Source organism: Artemia sp. Qi Xiang Cuo, chromosome 12, assembly GCF_049724085.1.
Source record: "Artemia sp. Qi Xiang Cuo chromosome 12, ASM4972408v1, whole genome shotgun sequence".
Lineage (NCBI taxonomy): Eukaryota > Metazoa > Arthropoda > Branchiopoda > Anostraca > Artemiidae > Artemia > Artemia sp. Qi Xiang Cuo.
In genome coordinates this window covers 3370697-3390126 of record NC_142805.1, presented here as the reverse complement: position 1 = coordinate 3390126, position 19430 = coordinate 3370697, and the positions used below count along the sequence as shown (strand labels likewise).

General features: G+C 36.2%; 1 protein-coding gene across 1 annotated transcript in view; it reads right to left on the bottom strand.

Annotated features, from left to right (window-relative positions):
• LOC148945666 (uncharacterized) overlaps positions 1 to 19430 on the bottom strand; it is a 55862-nt gene that overhangs the window by 15746 nt on the left and 20686 nt on the right. The window contains exons 3-4 of the mRNA XM_089098235.1: positions 8695 to 8979; positions 7348 to 7494 (exon numbers count right to left, since the gene is read on the bottom strand). Of these exons, the coding sequence (XP_088954361.1) occupies positions 7348 to 7494; positions 8695 to 8979 (432 nt within the window). The remainder of the gene's footprint in view (positions 1 to 7347; positions 7495 to 8694; positions 8980 to 19430) is intronic.

Below are 19430 nucleotides of genomic sequence, written 5' to 3'. Positions count from 1 at the left end.
GGACCTCTGAGCTTTGCCCATGAGACAGATCCCGTTTATTTTCGATTCTGAGTATTTTTGGTTTTCCCTCTGAAATTGACTCCCCATCCCCCTCCCCAGCCCTCAGAAATGTGGGAACGAAGGGCCGCTGAGCCTTCCCCGTGATGCAGATTACCGTTTAATTTATATTATGAGTAATTTTGGTTTTCCCTCCAAAATTGACCCCCGCCCACTCCTGCCCCTCAGAAATGGAGGAACGAAGGACCTCTGAGCTTTGCCCATGAGACCGATCCCGTTTATTTTCTATTCTGAGTATTTTTGGTTTTCCCTCTGAAATTGACTCCCCCTCCCCCTCCGCTGCCCTCAGAAATGTGGAAACGAAGGGCCTCTGAGCCTTCCCCTTGATGCAGATCTCGTTTATTTTCGATTCTGAGTATTTTTGGTTTTCCCTCCAAAATTGACCTCCCCCCTCCCCTGCCATCAAAACTGGGGGAATGAAGGGTCTTTGAGTCTTCTCTTGACGCAGATCCCGGTTATTTTCGATTCTGAGTATTTTTGGTTGTCCCTCTGAAATTGACTCCCCCTCCCCCTCCCCTGTCCTCATAACAGGGGGAACGAAGGGAATGTTAAAGCCTATTTCAAATTGACAATACCTATCAAACATCACTTGTGTATTATACAGACCCCATCGAAAAGGTAAAGCTAGGTCAAGTAACAATGTAATTCTATCGTCGTTAGCCATTTTCATAGACTGGTGCTGTTTCAAATTTATAACAAATTACCTGAGTTAACAACTCTTTCGGGGTTACCTTAACTGCTAATTCAGGTTAATCCTTTTTTTTCTCCCCCTTCATACAATCCAATCACTAATTAGAATCATTCACACTCCTATTATTCAAAACATTAAGTAATATCGTTCATAGTGTCCAATTTGCAAATCCCTTTTTGCAAAAATGTCAAATACTCACTCTCTTTGAAAAACTAAACCAGACTATATCCACCAAACCAGACTATACCCACCAAACCAGTCCTTGCTATAGCTTCCATGGAATTACATTTGCCATGTGAGGGAGCTCTGAATCTCTTTGAAAAGGTGTAGAGCTTTTATAGAATAACGTTGAAATTCCTATATGTCTCAGCAAATAACATGGTGATTGCTATATGTCTCCGCAAAGTATAACCTAGATTACTACTAACCTACGAGCTCGACCTCTACGTAACTTACGATTCAACTACGTTTAACAAAATGGCCATATCAAAATGTAAATCGAAAATTTTGGGGAAATGATTGGCATGGTGGGGGAGGGGAATTCTCCCTCTGATTACTTTTGACTATTAAAAACGGCAATAGCCCTCTAAAATTTTCAATTGAAAGAGCCCTTTTTGAAGTTTTTACGACAACACTTTCTATATGACATTACATGCCCCCAGGGCATAACTTACAACCTTAGCCCTGAGGGCTCTGGGGGGTTGTTATACTCAAAAACATAGTTTCCAGACCCTTCAACTACTTTCAACAAAATTGCTGTATCAAAATATTGATCGGAAGTGTTTGGGGAAATGATGGGTATGGGGTGGGATTCACCCTCCGATCACTTTTGATTATTAATTAGGGCGCTAGCCCTCTCAATTCCCAATTGAATAGGTCCTTTTTTGAAGTTTCCACGGCAAAGCTGGCAAAAATCTAATTTCCAGAACTTTCAAATACGTTGAACGAAATGTCTATCGCAAAATGTTGATTGGATGTGTTTGGGGAAATGGTGGGCGTGAAAAGGGCGTTAGTTGCCCAATCACTTTCGATTATTAAATAGGGCACTAGTGCTTTCAATTTCTAATCAGATGAGCCCTTTTTGAAGTTTCTATGACAACACTTTCTATAAAACCTGATATGTCCCCATGGAATAACTTACAACCCTTGCGCTGGGGGGGGGGGAGTGTCGTCCTCAAAGACATAATTTCCCGACTTTTCAACTACGTAGAACAAATGGTTATCTCAAACTTTTTATTGCATGTTTTTGGAGAAATGGTGGGCGTGTGAGTTGTATTAGTTTTCCTCTAGTCACTTTTGACTATTAAAAAGGGCACTAGCCCTTCGAAGTTTCAAAGTTTTCAAAGTTTCTATGACAACGCTCTCTATAAAAACCTTATATGTCCCCAGGGTATAACTTACAACCCTTGCCCTGAGGGTGGGGGGGTTATCATCCTCAAAGACATAATATCCAGAACTTTCAACAACGTTGAAAAAATAGCTATCTCGAAATTTTCATTGGATATGTTTGGGGAAATGATGGGCGTGAGAGGGGGGTTCGTTGCCCTCCAATCAGTTTCGACTAGCTTATTAAAAAGGGGACTAGCCCTTTCAATTTTCCATTGAATGAGCCTTTTTTGAAGTTTCTACGACAATATTTTCTATAAAAACACTTTTTCTGTATATGCCCCCCGGGCATACCTTACAACCATTACATTGAAGGCTGCGGGAGGGGTGGGGGGGATTGGCGTCCTCAAGAACCTAATTTCAAGAACTTTCATCTACGTTGAACAAAATGGCTATCTCAAAATTTTGATTGGATATGTTTGGGAAAATGGTGGGCGTGAGAGAGGGGTTAGTTGACTTCCAATCACTTTTGACTATTTAAAAGGGCACTAGCCCTTTCAATGTCTAATCAAAGGAGCCCTTTTTGAAGTCTCTACGAAAACGTTTTCTATAAAAAAAAAACTTGTATGCCCCCAGGGCATAACTTACAACCCTTGCCCTGAGGGCTGTAGGGGTTATCATCCTAAAATACCTAATTTCCAGAAATTTTAATTACGTTAAACAATATGAATATCTCAAAATTTTGATTGCATGTGTTTGGGGGAAATGGTGGGTGTGAGAGTACTTGCCCTCCAATTACTTTCAACTATTAAAAAGGCCACTAATGCTTTAAATTTACAATCCAATGAGCCCTTTTTGAAGTTTTACGACAACATTTTGTATAAAAAACCTTATATGCCCTCAGGGCATAACTTACAACCCTTTCCCTGCGGGCTGCAGGGGGAGTTTCATCCTCAAAGACATAATTTCCAGAATCGAATGAGCCATTTTTGAAGTTTTTACGAAAACACTTTCTATAAAAACCTGATATGCCTCAAGGGCATAACTTACAACCCTTACCTTGCCGGGTTTTGGGTGATCGTCGTCCTCAGATACCTAATTTCAAAAACTTTCAACCCCGTTGAACAAAATGGCTATCTTAAAATTTTGATTATATGTGTTTTGGGAAATGGTTGGCGTGAGAGGGGGGTTAGTTGCCTTCCATTCATTTTCAACTATTAAAAAGGGCACTAGCCCTTTGAAATTCCAACTGAATGAGTCCTTTTTCAAGTTTCTACGACAAAGCTTTCAATAAGAACCTTATATGCCCCCGTGGCGTAACGTATAACCTTTGCCTTGAATACTGTGGGGGTGTGTGTCTCTGCTCAAAGATATAAATTCAAGAACTTTCAACTGCGTTGAACAAAGTAGATATCTCAAAATTTTGACTGGATGTGTTTGGGGAAATGGTGGGCGGGGAAGGGGCGTTAGTTGCCCTCCAATCAATTTCAACTGTTAAAAAGGGTACTAGCCATTTCAATTTCCAATCGAATGAGCCCTTTTTGAAGTTCCTACGACAACTCTTTCTGTAAAATTCTTATATGCTCCCAGGGCATAACTTATAACCCTTACCCTGAGGGCTGTGGAGGGGTAGTCATCCTCAAAGACGTAATGAAGATAGACTAGTAATAGCAACTTATTATCAGATGTTGAATTATGGTTCGAAAACATCGTGGCCATCCCAAATTAGGTCATTACTAGAAAGACTGGGAATGCCTAACTTATGGAATGATGGTCCTGGTTCCCGGGATCTACCAACAAATTTAGTAAGCCCGGTACGATTTATCTTAGAGGGTCAAGAAATTCAGTATTGGCAAGGGCTGGTTTTAAATTCCGCTACATTGAATCATTATAATCAGGTTAAACCTAGTTTTGGAGAGGAAATTTATTTTAAATTTAATTTACCGGCTATGATTTTATGTCGATCGATTCAGCTTAGGGCGAATTGCCTTCCAATCCAGAGCAGGCAAATGGTGTTCGACAGGGTCATAGTACATCCTGATAGTCGGTATGCGTGTCCTCTTTGTAGAGATGAGGGCGAAGATTTGGACCTTTTTTCCGAAAGTGCCCGATGTTCTCCGATTTAAGGGAAAATAACTTACTTGGGATTGTTTTGCTGCTTCCTGGTATTTTACAAAGTAGTAATCCGACCACAATATTTCGTATTGGTGCGTACATAGAGAAGGGATTAGAAATAATTAAAAGTTTTTACAATTAATTATTATTAATTATATGGAATTACATTTATTTTCTCGATAAATTACCATAAGGTTTTTTTTGCTATGTATCATTTTAATTTGTGTTTCGTAATTTGTTCTGTTGTGATTTCTTTATTTTTCATAAATTTTTGTGTGTATGGCTCTTGGGCTTTGGAAACACACGATCTATCTATCTATATATCTATCTATCTATAACCCTTGCCCTGAATACTTGGGGGGGGGGGGTGGGTGTCCTGCTCAAAGATATAAATTCAAGAACTTTCAACTGCGTTGAAAAAAATGGATATCTCAAAATTTTGACTGGATGTGTTTGGGGAAATGGTGGGCGGGGAAGGGGCGTTAGTTGCCCTCCAATCAATTTCAACTGTTAAAAAGGGTACTAGCCATTTCAATTTCCTATTGAATGAGCCATTTTTGAAGTTCCTACGACAACTCTTTCTGTAAAAACCTTATATGCTCCCAGGGCATAACTTATAACCCTTACCCTGAGGGCTGTGGAGGGGTAGTCATCCTCAAAGACCTAGTTTCCCGAACTTTCAACTACGTCGAACAAAATGGTTATCTCAAAGTTTTGATTGGATGTGTTTGGGGAAAGGTGGGGGTGGGAGGGGGGTTTGTTGCCCTCCAATCACTTTCGACTATTAAAAAGGGCACTAGCCCTTTGAATTTCCAATCGAACGAGCCTTTTTTGAATTTTCTACGACAACACTTTCTATAAAAAGCTTATATGCCCCCAGGGCAAAACTTACAACCCTTGTCCTGAGGGCTGTAGGAGAGTGTCCTCCTCAAAAACATAATTTCTATCTGGAAATTACCTACGCTGTGTTTTGACGGAGAGCCTGGTCTAAAACCAAAAATAAATAATAAATAATATATAGTGCCAACATCTTTCTTTACTTAGGCAGCGCTTTTACGCTGCCTATAATTTGGTTTATGACACTCGAGATAGGAACGTCACTCATAAGAAGTAAGATTGTCTCAAAAGTGCAAAATGGGCCGGTGACAATTGCCCTCCCCAGATTTTGAAAAATACCTTTTTTTGGTGTTTTCACAAAAATAAAAAATAAAATCAAACATTCATCCATATAATTTTCTAAATAACATTTTCTGCATCTTCATTTTTAAAAAACCCAAGAAATATTTTTTCCTTTCCTGTATTTTCACGAATTTGTGTTCCTGCATTAATTACTATTAATGACAAAACATGTTTACCAGCTTTACTAACAATAAACATAGATATTAAAGAACTATGGAATATTAAAAGTTTAGAATCAAAAGCTGAGTAGTCTAGAGGAGGGGAGGCAGGCTCAAAGGCTAATGAAGTGGAGATCCAGTTAGATACAGTTATGGCAGGTGAGTCAGACCAAAGCAGTGATCTCTGTGTCTTTGTCAAATGGACATAGAGTGGGGGGTAGTTATTTTATAGTGATGATTAAGGAAAGAATAGAGTGTGGCTATTTCAGTAAGAGGTGGTTCACAGTCGAGATAGGAATGACCTGGGAGGTTCATATTACGGAAGGGTAATATGAACCTCCGTAATTACTTTTTATTGATATCTGATGATAATGTGGATTTATGAATTTTCGAAGAAATTATTTGCAATGAGGCGAGATGATAAGAAGGGATAGCAAGAACTTTTAAGAGTAATGGGTAATGGCAGAAGAGCAAAAACAATTATAATTAGCATGAAGATGGACTATATCTTTTTACAAGTTTAGTGTTTACATATCAAAGGAAATTGCGTTAAACCACAAAAGGTCCATGTTGTGTTTTCTTTCAGCCATGGTTCATATGACTATTGTGTTGGAATACATTATATCACATTCTATATTAACTATGTCCGTTATGAAATGAATTAAAAACTAAATTTAAAATTTAAAACTCTTTAGCAGGTTGTAAAGAGCAGCATAAGCAACAAACGAGCAGAAAGTAACTTGCACAAAACATCAAACTTAAATCAAATGTAAATTACTGTCTACAACGAAGGTAACCTTGAAGAGACAGAAATTATACCAAATGAAGAAACCAAATAACAGTTCAATAGGGACAAATCCTTTTGTTTGACAGTGAAACAACAAAAACCTCTTTGGATGTTTCGGTCACATATACAGTGGCTGTCTTTAGCAGATAAACTAAACTAGGTATTTCTGTACTAAACGGACTCTTTTGTATAGTGCTAGTTTGGTTAATGCTAAGGAAATAAAAAATTAAAACAGGATCAATATATAATAGTTTAGAAACAAATTCGGGCTATATATTTGCACATTAGAGGGGTGGGAGGGAGTGGGGGGGGGGGGGTTAAGCATAGCATATATTATTATGGAACCTAACCTAGGTACCTTCAACCCCCCCCCCTAAACCTCAAAAAAGCAACAGTTTAATTATCGTATACGCAATGAAAACCACGCTATACATTGCATTGCTCTATAGCAGTGTCTTGAATTAACCCGTCAGAAACGGGTTTTTCGTGACTGGATTCCATTGCAGTATATAAAAGAGTCCGTTTAGTACAAGAGTGTCCTAAAATAATACAAATAAAACACCGACATTGGATGGACTGGAAACCGGAAAATTCAAAGAGATTATCTGTAACTGCTTTGAAGAAAATCAGAGCATCAAACAATATGTAATTACTTTTTTTTGTATAAATATCAGTGTTTTATTCGTATTATTTTAGTTTATCTGCTGATGAAGGCCATGGTATATGTGACCGACATAACCAGAGACTTGTTTGTTTTCACTGTCAAATAAAAAGATTTGTCTCTATTGAACTGTTATTTGTAGGCCATGAATATGCAGTGTGGTCTTCGAAAATACCTATAAAAAAATCAGACTTAAAATGAGCAGAAATCATAAAAATAAGCGTGTCTCGGCAGTATTCCTGGAAGTCTAAGCATAATGCATCTGGCGCTAAATATATACCACAGGGATGGATAGTTGGCTTGAAATTTACATCTAAGAAGCCAAACTGCCTAAGAGACTAAGATGCAAAAAAAAATGCCATTAGACACTTACCCGTGAGACTACAGAATTGGAGCGATCAAATATTTTCTTGCCGACGCCACCAGTTGCGTTAACTTTCTTTTCATAAAGCCGGTTGCCTGATTTATTCTGTGGCATTGTAGGCAAATTTTCAGGTGACATCTGGCTTGACAAGGAACTCTAAAAGACAGAGTGTGTGACAAGGACCTGTTACGAGCGTGGTACTTAAACACAATTTAAACCCTTTTCTAAAGGACCGACTTTAATCACTGACCTACCTTAAGCTAAACCTGTGCTAGGTCACAATTTGATTGCTTTCTTTAAGAAAACAAGCATAAAAGAACATGATTCTTACCTTATATTTTTAACCTAGCTTCATGGATTCTGGCTATGAAAGAACTTTAAGCTTGAGATCTAATTGTGTTTTGAAGATTAATACTGGTGCTAAATGTTATTTCTTTTTGCTCATTTTGTTTACTTTTTTATTATTTGTTTATTTTCTTTTTTTTTGTTTTGTTGATTTGTTTGTTTATTCTTGCCTTTTTTTAATTTCAGAAATTTGTGCTTTTGAAAAAGTTGCGTAGAAAATTTCAAATTTTCGGAAAAAACGAAACGGCGGGCCGCGTAGAAAAAAATGAATAGAAAATTTTCGAATTTCGAGTAACTTTTTTAATGAAATCGTGAACAAAACTTGAACTAAATTAAAAATAAAAATGTACTCTACTGTTAGATTTTTTTTTTTTTTTTTTTTTTTTTTTTTTATAGTTAAATTAGGGTTTATTCATCAACCAAAATTAACAAAATCAGAATTTTTGCTTGTACAGGAGATCACTACCCCAACTAGGCCTAAAAACAACAAAAAAAACTATCATATAAAAATCACTAATAAGCGACTATACAACCTCTACTCATTATCAACTCATCAATTATCAGCATTCAACATGTTTGATCTTGTCTTTCTCTATCCAACAACCAAACAAAAAAATCCCCCCAAAAATTTACAAATTAAAGGCAAAAGAGATTTGTTGATAAGTAACATTTGGACCAAAAAGAAATTTTGGTTGAGGATTGTTTTAATAATGTGTACTGGACTCCCCCTTGGATAGCCTGGAACCAGGGGCGTCGTTTCAGGGGGAGGGGGCAAGGGGTGAAACTTGCCCCCAATAATTCAGAGAAAAATATTATATAGCCCATGCTCCTTGACTGTCCGGATATGAACCCCTCTTGCCCCCTCCCCAATAAAAATGCTGGAGCTACGTCCCTGCCTGGAGTCAAGATGTTGTTCAGCCTGGAAGAGTATTATATTGTTATGTGTATTGTATATATTTTTTTTAATAAAATAAATAAAAAATAAAAAATATAGGCACTCAGAAAAATTACCGAAAGCTGAAGACTGCTGTCGTAACCTGTTGAAATTGAATCCGTTCCAAAAGTTTCAATATCTTTAAATTCTGTTTCACCCTGAATGTATTCCAGAGGGAATACTCTGTAATGTTTTCTTAGTCGTTTTTCAGTTAATTCTTTTTCTTCCTCAAATCCTGACTCACTGCTGTCGTCTGAATATCCCTCTGAGTCATCGTTCTCTCCATTTTCATAATCTTTCGAAATTCTTTTTTCAAGCTCGGTTGTTAGAAGCGTGATAGTCGGTGGAGTCTCTAGCACTTCCTAAAAAGAAAAGAGCTAAATGGAATTGTCTTATAAGATTGACTTAGAAAGTTTAAAATTAAAAAAAAAAAAAAACATCAACCAATAGAAAGCACCTCAGGGTATCGCGACTGTGTAAATAAAAAGTGATGGGTTTAAGTAGAAAATTCGTGGAACAAAAATCTGAAAACGTAGAAAAAAGATTCATAGAAATATCAATTGGGCTATTAGATTGTTGCAAAAATAGTGAGCATGCATGTAATACAATGTCCATGCTTGGGGTTTCCAAGTAAGAAAGCGTGTCTACAACATCCAAACTCAGAAACTAAAAGAGCAGAATCCACAAACTTGGAAAATATACCTGCTTGTACTCGGGAGTGAGGAAGCGCACTGGATCTGTACTCTCTCTTTTGCAAATATGTTAACTTTTACCCTTCTTATTCTTTTCCTTTAAATTCAGTTTTTTATATATTTTTTTAATGGGCACCTTTTTTTATTACAATTTTTGGATTTGCCCACCGGAGTGCAATACCCTTTTTTCTCATTTAATTCACTTGTTCTGTATTTCAAAAATTTGACCCCCCCCCTTACTAGGATGTGACGCCTTACTCCAAAATCCTGCCAGACAAATGAACGTGGATAAGACCAAGGGCGGATCCAGGATTTTTTTTTAGGGGGGCGCTAAATAGGTTGATTCGATAAACTTCCGTTAGGACCAAGTTTAATTAACGCAAAATTGCGATAATTAAGTAAATTACAACACTTTAGACTACGTTAGGGCGGTACGCGCCCCCTCGCCCCCCCCCCCCTCCTCTGGATTCGCCACTGGATAAGACTTCGATAAGAATAATACATTCTTCATCTATTTAGTATTTTAATTGATGTTGATTGTTGATGTAAGTTATGATTGTTGATTTGAAAAGGATAGAAAAGGCTTTAAATCCTTCCTCTTAGGATGCCGAAAAAATACAAAGTTGTAAAATTTTACAACACAGGTAAGGAAAAAATATGCTGTCCAGAAAAAAAAACTTTTTTTCAAACCTTGGCCTCCCTGGAAAGATTTATGGAGGCTTGATCCTCTCTTACAAAAACAAAAATAAAAAAAAATCAATCTTTTGTGTGTGCCATAGGCTCAAAAGCCGTCCTTCCCCCTTAACCTCCTTAATAGGGGTTTACTTTTACCTTCGATTAAAAGATCCGATAAAAAAAAGAAGAAAAATCCAACATTCGACCGAAATAAATGTGTGTCAGCCAATACCACAATTGACTATGGAATACGCATATTCTTATCGTTGCTAAGAAACTTTTTCATAGAAAGCGTAAATGAAAAATCCCTTTCTCAATATGACTCTTTTTTAAAGTTAAAAATTTGCAATCTTAAAACTAACGCAATAGAATTTAGTAGTTTTAATTTTATTGCTCAATGCCCTTGTTGACGTAATCAATGCATATTTTGGGAGCTATTGACTTCGATTGCAAAATGTTTAACGTGTGCTGTTGCTAGGTTAAAATCAAATTATAATCACCTACGGAACAAGTACTAACAAAACTCTCCGAAATTGACCCCGCGTACCTCAGCGCCTCTAGACGCAAAATGTTGTACTACTTAATCACTCCGAGCCAAAGTACTTTGCTCCGGCCAATAATTATGCTAGAGCGTGATTCAGACGACGAGTGACCGGGATGAATTGTGTAACTACGGTTTTTAGTTTCCAGGTTCGCATAGGTATACAAAGGGTCACTTTTTTTGTGTGGAGAGGATAGGTTTTGTCAATATTTGTTCCGTAGGTGATTATACTTTGGTTAAAATGTAGCAACGACAAACGGGTAATTACCTTTTACCATAAGTAAAAGAGGTTAGGTTTGCTGTGGCTATATTAAAATATAACAACAGCAAAACGGTAATTACCCTATACCATAGGTAAAAGAGGTTAGGTTTGCTGTTGCTAGATTAAAATGTAGTAACGGAAAAAAAGGATTATTATCTTTTACCAAAAGTAAAAGCGTCTAGGTTTTCTGTGACTAGATTAAAATATAGCAACAGCAAAAGGATAGTTGCCTTTAACCACACGTAAAAAAGTGGTTAGATTGTTGTTGTTAGATTAAAATGCAGCAACAGCAAAAGGGTGATTACATTTTACTATGAATAAAAGGGGTTAGGTTTGCTGTTGCTAGATTAAAATGGGTACTTATCTGTTAGCGAGAATTTGGATCTATAGAATTAGACAATAACCGGTTTATGGCTGTTTATTTATGGAGACAATTAGCTTCAGGTCTGTGGAAAACAACCTTTTAGCTATATTTTAATAAATATTTCGTTGGTATTTGGGTTAGGGTAGGTTACATTTTGCATGCAACCCCGCTATAATTACCCCGCCCCCCCCCGAATGTGCAAATATACTGCCCAAGTTATGTATATCCTATCTATATCCCAAGCGTCTCAGTTGATTCAACCCCGTACCTGTAGATCCTAATTCTCGAGTGTGTACTGGCTAACAGATAGATACCTTAAAATATAGCAACAACAAAAGGGTAATTACCTTCTACCATGAGTAAAAGGGGTTTGGGTTGCAGCTACTAGATTAAACCGTAGCAACAGCAAAAGGGTAATTATCTTTTACCATAAGCAAAAGGGGTTAGGGTTGCAGCTACTAGATTAAAACGTAGCAACAGCAAAAGGGTAATTATCTTTTACTATAAGCAAAAGGGGTTAGTTGCACTTGCAAGGCATTACAATACTAAACATGTCGAATAGTCTCAATGGCTCAATCAAGCATGTTGAATTCTCATTATTTTAGTTAAAAGTACAAAATATAAATATAAAAATAAATATAAAAACAAATGATATAAAAATAAATATCCTAATTCTTCCAGGATTCAGTTTCCTGGAAGGATACTGAAAATATCCTTCCAGTATTTCAATGTGCATTTAAAGCTATTTAAAAGGGTAATTAAAGCAAAAGGCATTTAAGGCTTATGTTCCATGTGAAAGTGTTGTATATTTAAATTTCTGCTCTCCCATAGTTTTAATACATCAGTGACGGACAAAATTTTTACTATCACTCCATAGATGAGATTAAGTTCTAATCATCTACCGAAATATATTTTTGAAATTTGGTACACAGTATTTTTTTAATTAAAAAATACTTTGAAAAGGGGCTGAAATTTTTTTTAACAAGGCACAGTTTTCCAATTTTTAAGGAAATTTACATCCTTCTCTCAGAATAGGTCTAGGTAATTCTGGCTCGGTGAATCGACAGATCTAAGAAAAATGAATAAACTGATATTAGCACCTTCCCCTTTTAGTGGCCTTACAGTATAGGGCCCTTGCCCTTAAATACAAAGCTTATAAAATTACAAAATTTAAGTCATACAAAACTTACTGATTTTAGATCGAGTTGATAATTTCGGAGACCACACTGCCTTTCCATGACGATAAATAAAAGTTCAAATAGGGATAAAATCCTTTTAATAGACAGTGATGATAGAAATTCACAAAAATACCAGATATTTCGGTCACATATACAGTGACCGTCATCAGTAGTAAAACTCACTGTATAGTGTATCAGTAGTGACGGTCACTGTATATGTGACCGAAATATCTGGTATTTTTGTGAATTTCTATCATCACTGTCTATTAAAAGGATTTTATCCCTATTTGAACTTTTATTTAGATCGAGTTCTGTGAGATCTATCTTCTTAGGAATTTGATGCATTTCCTTTTAGCATAAAATTTAACATTTAGCATTTAGCATTGCGTAAAATTCAGCATTTCCTTTTTTAGCGTTAAATTTAAAAATTTTTACGCATTACCTTTCGTAGAAGTCAAAAGTTGAAATCTTAGAGCTAAAACCAATAAAAATTTAGTAGCTTTTGTTTTATATGTAATGCCTCCATTGATGTAACAATTGCGTAGTCTGAGAGTTGTAGGCTTTATAATAGATTGGAAATTATTAAAGATTTACTGTTGGTAAATTGAAATTTAGACACAGCAAAAGGAAATTACTTTTTACTATAAGTAAAAGACGTAAGGCAAAGCCGGTAAAGGCAATCACACAGTTTGTGGGATGGAACTGTGGGTAAGGAGCGACCCGGACTAGCAGTAACCAAACTCTGAAATATATATATATATATATATATATATATATATATATATATATATATATATATATATATATATATATATATATATATATATATATATATATATATATATATATATATATATATATATATATATATATATATATATATATATATATATATATATATATATATATATTGTTAAAGATTTACTGTTGGTAAATTGAAATTTAGACACAGCAAAAGGAAATTACTTTTTACTATAAGTAAAAGACGTTAAGTTATGCCCTGGTGGCATATAAGGGTTTTATAGAAGGCGTTGTCGTAAAAACTTCAAAACACGCTCATTCGATTGGAAATTTAAAGAGCGTTTCCCCTTTTTAATAGTCGAAAGTGATTGGAGGGCAACCAGCCCCCCCCCATGCCCACCATTCCCCCAAACACATCCAATCAAAATTTTGAGATAGCCATTTTGTTCATCGTAGTTTATTTCCAGATAGAAAATATGTTTTTGAGAAGGACACTCCCCCACAACTCTCAGGGCAAGGGTTTTAAGTTATGCCCTGGGTGCATATAAGGTTTTTATAGAAGGCGTTGTCGTAGAAACTTCAAAAAAGGCTAATTCGATCGGACATTCAAAGGCTAGTGCCCTTTTTAATAGTCAAAAGTGGTTAGTAATATTTTTTGTTGTTGTTGTTGTTTAGACCAGGGCACTTCGCATAGAAGGAGTTTTTATAGGCCAAATGACGATACTGAAAAAACAAAGCGAATATTTCGAGAGGACAAACGCCTCTCTTCTTCAGCGCGAAACGAAACGATGTATCAATAAAAGCCCTTTCTCCAATACAGGCTGATATTTTTATGGAAGACCTTGAAGAAAGGGCTATTTTGAAAAGTTCTTGTAAACCTGAATTTTGGGTTCTTTTTAAAAATGACATTTTTTCTTTATGGGAGCATGGTGACGAGTCTCAGGGTTCTTTTCTTCACTTGCTCAACTCTTTTGATTCAAAACTGAAATTTACTCAGGAATCAGAGATAGAGAGGCGTTTTCCTTTCTTAGATGTTCTGGTGCACCGAAATGATTCATGTTTCGAGTTTAGTGTATATAGAAAACCCACACATAATAACCGTTACTTAAGTTATTCCTCCAATCATTCTCCTGCTGTGAAAAGAGGAGTTGTCACTTCTCTAGTTGATAGAGCATTGAAAGTTTGTTCAACACGTTTCTTGGATTTAGAACTCAACCACCTTAGAGATATTTTATTTGGGAATGGTTATCCAATTAGTTTAATAAATTCTTTAATTATAAAACGCATGAAAAGATTATCACATAGTTCCAAAGAAAACACAAATCAAAGGGAAAATTCAGTTTATCTTGACCTCCCATACATTAAAGGGATTTCAGACCACATTTCAAAAAATCTAAGGACAAATAACATTTACATTTATTATAGACCCAGAAAAACTATCAGGTCCCAAATTTATCAAGGTAAAGACCCTATACCGATAGGTGAAAACTCCGGTGTCTACAGAATTCCTTGTTCGTGTGGTCTTTGGTATATCGGAAGAACAAATCAGCGACTAACAGATAGATTAACCCAGCATTCTAGTTCAATTATTAATACACTTAAAAAGCAGGAAAAAACCAGAAAATTTTGGCTCTGCCATTGCAGAGCACATCTTTGAAAACCCAGACCATACTATTTTGTTTAGTCAAGCTAGTCTTATTTCGCATGATAAAGGTATTGTCCAGCACTACAGAGAAGCTGTTGAAATTTATAAATACCAACATTTAGGTCTAGCTTTAAACAGAGATTCCCGTGATTTAAGAATAAACGAGTCATATTTCGGTTTTCTCAAAAGAGAAGCCGATACGTTAGTAATCCCTGAAATAAACCATGAACCACTTTCCCAGTCATCTAATCAAACACGTGAACAACCCCTTAGGTCTCAAAGGGGGTCTGCAAGAAATGCCTTAATTAAAATCCGAAATCAAATGACATAGTTTTCCAACTTATTTAATTGCTGGTTCGTTTTGTTTTTTCGAGTGAATGAATTGATTCCTTTCATTTGTCAGTTGCTCGCTAGTATCCGTCGATGGCAGGTCATGATTTTTGGATTTTGTGCAAATCGCGGATATTGGCAAATAACTCGCTTTTATGGTTGTTAGGTAGTTGGTTTTAATTCTTTTAATTTTTGGCTTTTATTGATTCATCGTTTCGTTTCGCGCTGAAGAAGAGAGGCGTTTGTCCTCTCGAAATATTCGCTTTGTTTTTTCAGTATCTTCATTTGGCCTATAAAAACCCCATTTTTGCTCGTTTTTCTTTCTTTATGTGATGTCAGGCCAATGTGGTTTAAGAAATTATCATAGAAGGAGTTGTCGTGGGAACTTCAAAAGGGGCTCATTCGATTGAAAATAGAAAAGGCTGATGCCCTTTTTAATAGTCGAAAGTGATTGGAGAGTAACTAATCCCCCTTCCACTCCCCCCTCCCATTTGTCCATTATATTTAAAAACTAAATGTTGCCTTAAGATTAAATCAAAATGCACTGTGATAATTGTGATAATGCCTTCGCAAGTCCAGAACAAAATTTGCACTTTACTGAAAAAATACAAATGAATGTGCATTGTCAGTTTAATATGCATATACTGATATTTAGTAATCAAAATATTAAAATTATTTGATTTATTAAAGTTATAAAAGTAAAAACATATATATTTTGTGCAAATTTTGTTCTGACCTTGGGAAGGCATAGGGCTTTTGCGCCCAAATTATGTTAATTTCTGCTCGTTTTGAGTTTGACTCTGTTATTTATTCTAATTTTAGTTCGTTTTGGGTTTCATTTAAGTGTAGTAGAAGGGGAGGTGCTACTCTGACGCGACACCCCTGCTGCCACCTACAACTTTTTTACATAGTTTATGGATGGTTATGTGTGTTGGTCGATTTATTTGATGTTTTTATGGACTTTGTCAGTGAGAATTTGAAAAAACAGGAATTTTGTCACATTTATGTCTGTTTTCATGGATGGTTATGTGTGTTGGTCGATTTAATTTGATGTTTTTATGGACTTTGTCAGTGAGAATTTGAAAAAACAGGAACTTTGTCACATTTATGTCTGTTTTTATGGACTTTGTCAGTGAGAATTTGAAAAACAGGAATTTTCTCACATTTATGGATGGTTTTATGGATTTTGTCAGTGAGAATGAAAAAACAGGAACTTTGTCACTCCCTTCTTGTTGTTGTTCGATGCAGATGTTATGAGTTCCCGGGAAACAGTATTTGTTGTTGTTGTTCAAGCCAAATGTTATGAGTTTCCATGGTAACAGTTAGATCACGTGTTTCCTTCTCAGCCAATCAGAGGACTTTGTTTACATAACAATTTGACCTTGAGATTTCGTATATAACGGGCATGCAATGTGATTCAATTATCAGAAAGTATTGTGACACAATGGATAGAACAATTAACATAATTGATGAGCTTGAGGCCTTGGCAGCCGCACTTAGCACTGTAAGTACATTTTATTTTCAAATGAATTTTCCTTTGACATCCTCCAGTATATTCAGCTAAAACGTAAATATATTCCTTTACCCCCAAACCCCCCCCAAACCATACAATCTTTATACTCAATGGAAAACGTAAAATATATTCTTTTTACCCTAACCCCCGCCCACACTGTCTTACAATCCCAAATTCTTGCCAATAGAAATACCTTTTCGTTAAAGTACACTTTTTATTTTCTTTTGTCACCCTCCAATATATTCAGCTAAAGTGTCTTCTGACTTCTGTCAATTTTTAATGAAAATCCCGTTCTGTTTTGACACAATCTCCAGCACGAGGCCTTTTATTAGCTGACACCCTTTCCGGTTTACAAACACGGTCAACGGAACTATTCTTCCGTCAAATTAAAACACAATGATGCTATAATTAAGCTAGGCCTACACAACCTGTATGGAAGTAGAGAAACAAGTTATTTTCAAATTAGGGTCTAACAATATCCCCCCCCTCCCCCATTGTCTTACAATTCCAAATTCTCGCAAAAAGAAATACCATTTCGATAAATTCCTTCCCTCTATATTTCCAGATAAATCCCCCCCCCCACTCTAATACAAACATCACTTTGCAATCTTTATACTCGATGGAAAACATAAAATATATTCTTTTTACTCTTCAAAACCTAACCACCCCCCTCACTGTTTTACAACAAAACTCTCGCAAAAATTAATAATTATAATTTAGTTAAATTTATTAAATTTTAAGTGTTATATATCCTAGCTAAAAGTGACCATTGACTTCCGTCACTGTTTTTATTAACCCGCTAACTTGACTATACATTTCCGCAAGATTATAATTACCTTGTCACCCTCTTCCTGTTCGTTCACGATAGTGCTCTAGCCCAAAGGGTTTGTTTTGGTTATCAAATTAAAACGATTTTAGGCAAAAAGAGATTGTTTATTAAACTTGTATATTCGTAACCTTATATTTGTCGGAGAACCGGTGATATAGATTATTTTCAAATTAAGTCTAACAATATATTAGGACATTATGTAAAAGGGGGGAGGGGGGCAATAAATCGCTTCTAGCAGCCTCGTTGTAAGTAAAGTATGTAAAAGGGGAGGGCAATGCCTTCAATTCTACCGCCATCAGTGTAAAATGAAAACAAACTATTTCTTCGCATTAAAAGTAAGGGGGGATTCTGTGTGTAGACATGTACACCCATTGACAAGAAAACTATTGTGTATATATATGCGTTGCGTCTCTAGGCATGTTTTTAATTTTTTTTTTCAAGCTTTCAATAAAGTTTCTTTTATATTCCCGGGCGTGAATCTAGGATTTTTGTTGGGGGAGGGGGTTAGCGCTTTTAATAGTTAAATAATAGAAAATATAATTTCTCATTACCTTAATTTCTCCTTCGGCATTTAGTGATTGTATCTATAAAAATTGAATAAAATATAGTAATACATTCATTTTGCTTTAATAAAAAAAATGATTAAATCAATTATAGTTTATAAATCTTTTGTTTTAATTTTCTTAAATTTAGGGGGAGAGAATATGGTTTTTTTTTGCTTTACTAAATTGAGATAAATACTTTTCTAAACAAATTATGTTTAATAACTTTCTTTCTGTAAAAAGGGAGAAATTATTTTAATACTAATTTTTTTCTCTTCTTTAAGGCAAATTATGAGGAATTTGCGGACCCTACATCGAAGAGAGCTATGACTGGCGCAAATAGCGAAGAATGCTCGTCGCCGCCACCCGCTAAGAGAGCAAGGGGCAATAATGCGGCCCCTGCGAAGGCTACTGTCATGCAATATGGTCGCTGGCCAAAACCCTCTAGCTCCACACTGCCTGCCCAAGTGCAGCCATCTGTACCAGCCTTTGACTCGGCTGCACAAGTCACAGCTCCTGTACAAGAAATTAATGACATCGCTTGGACATCCACGCTCCTTGGACCTCTAATAGCTGCCCCATCGACGCTAGGTCAGGAGATTACCCACCAGCATGCACGACCTGGTCCTTCGGGCACCCAGGCCCAGATGGATTATGCACATGTAAGCATTTTTTTCTCACCTATCTATTTACTCCAATGTTTTTTCTTTTTCAATCCCCATATAAACTTATCTCTGCGGGATATTCAGCCCTCACCCCCCCCCACTATTACATATCTAAATGTAATTTTTTTACAAATAAACCACTCTTTTCTAATCTTTGCTATAGCCTCGATATCTCATAATCGAATATTTTTATGTCATTTCTAGTAATAATCACCGCCTTTAAAACTCAAAATGCTATTTTTCTCTGTTGCTATCACATATATTTTAGGTACCTTTGAAACTCTATTCCATTCACATAGTTTTAAGAGAGAGATTATCCCATCTGTCACATATTGGTGTTCTAATTTACACTGAATATTTCTATCGTGCCAATGATTTTAGTGAGGGGAAACCGAGTTAACGGTTCTCTACATTTTGAAGTTCAAACTTGTTCATCTAACCTCCATAATTAAACTCTAGTGTTTACTGAACCTGTATGGAATTAGAAATATTTCAACTTTTGAAGGGCATTATGTAAAGGGGGCTGAGAAGAGCTTTGAGAGGCGCTGCATGAAGTGCCGCGGGCCCGAGATGCGCCGCAGGGATGCGCCGCGGGCCAGGAAAGTGCCGCAGGATGCGCCACATGGATGCGCCGCGGGTCAGGAAAGCACCGCAGGATGCGCCACGGGGATGCGCCGCAAAAAAAAAAAATCGGCGCCTTCTATGTCATATCTTAGATTATCATAAGTTGGAACTTTCGGTTGAATTAACCAAATGTTATTAAGCAATAATCAAAATTTTAACAGTAGGGATGATTTGAACACTTTGAAAATAAGCTGTTTTTCATTTATAGGTCG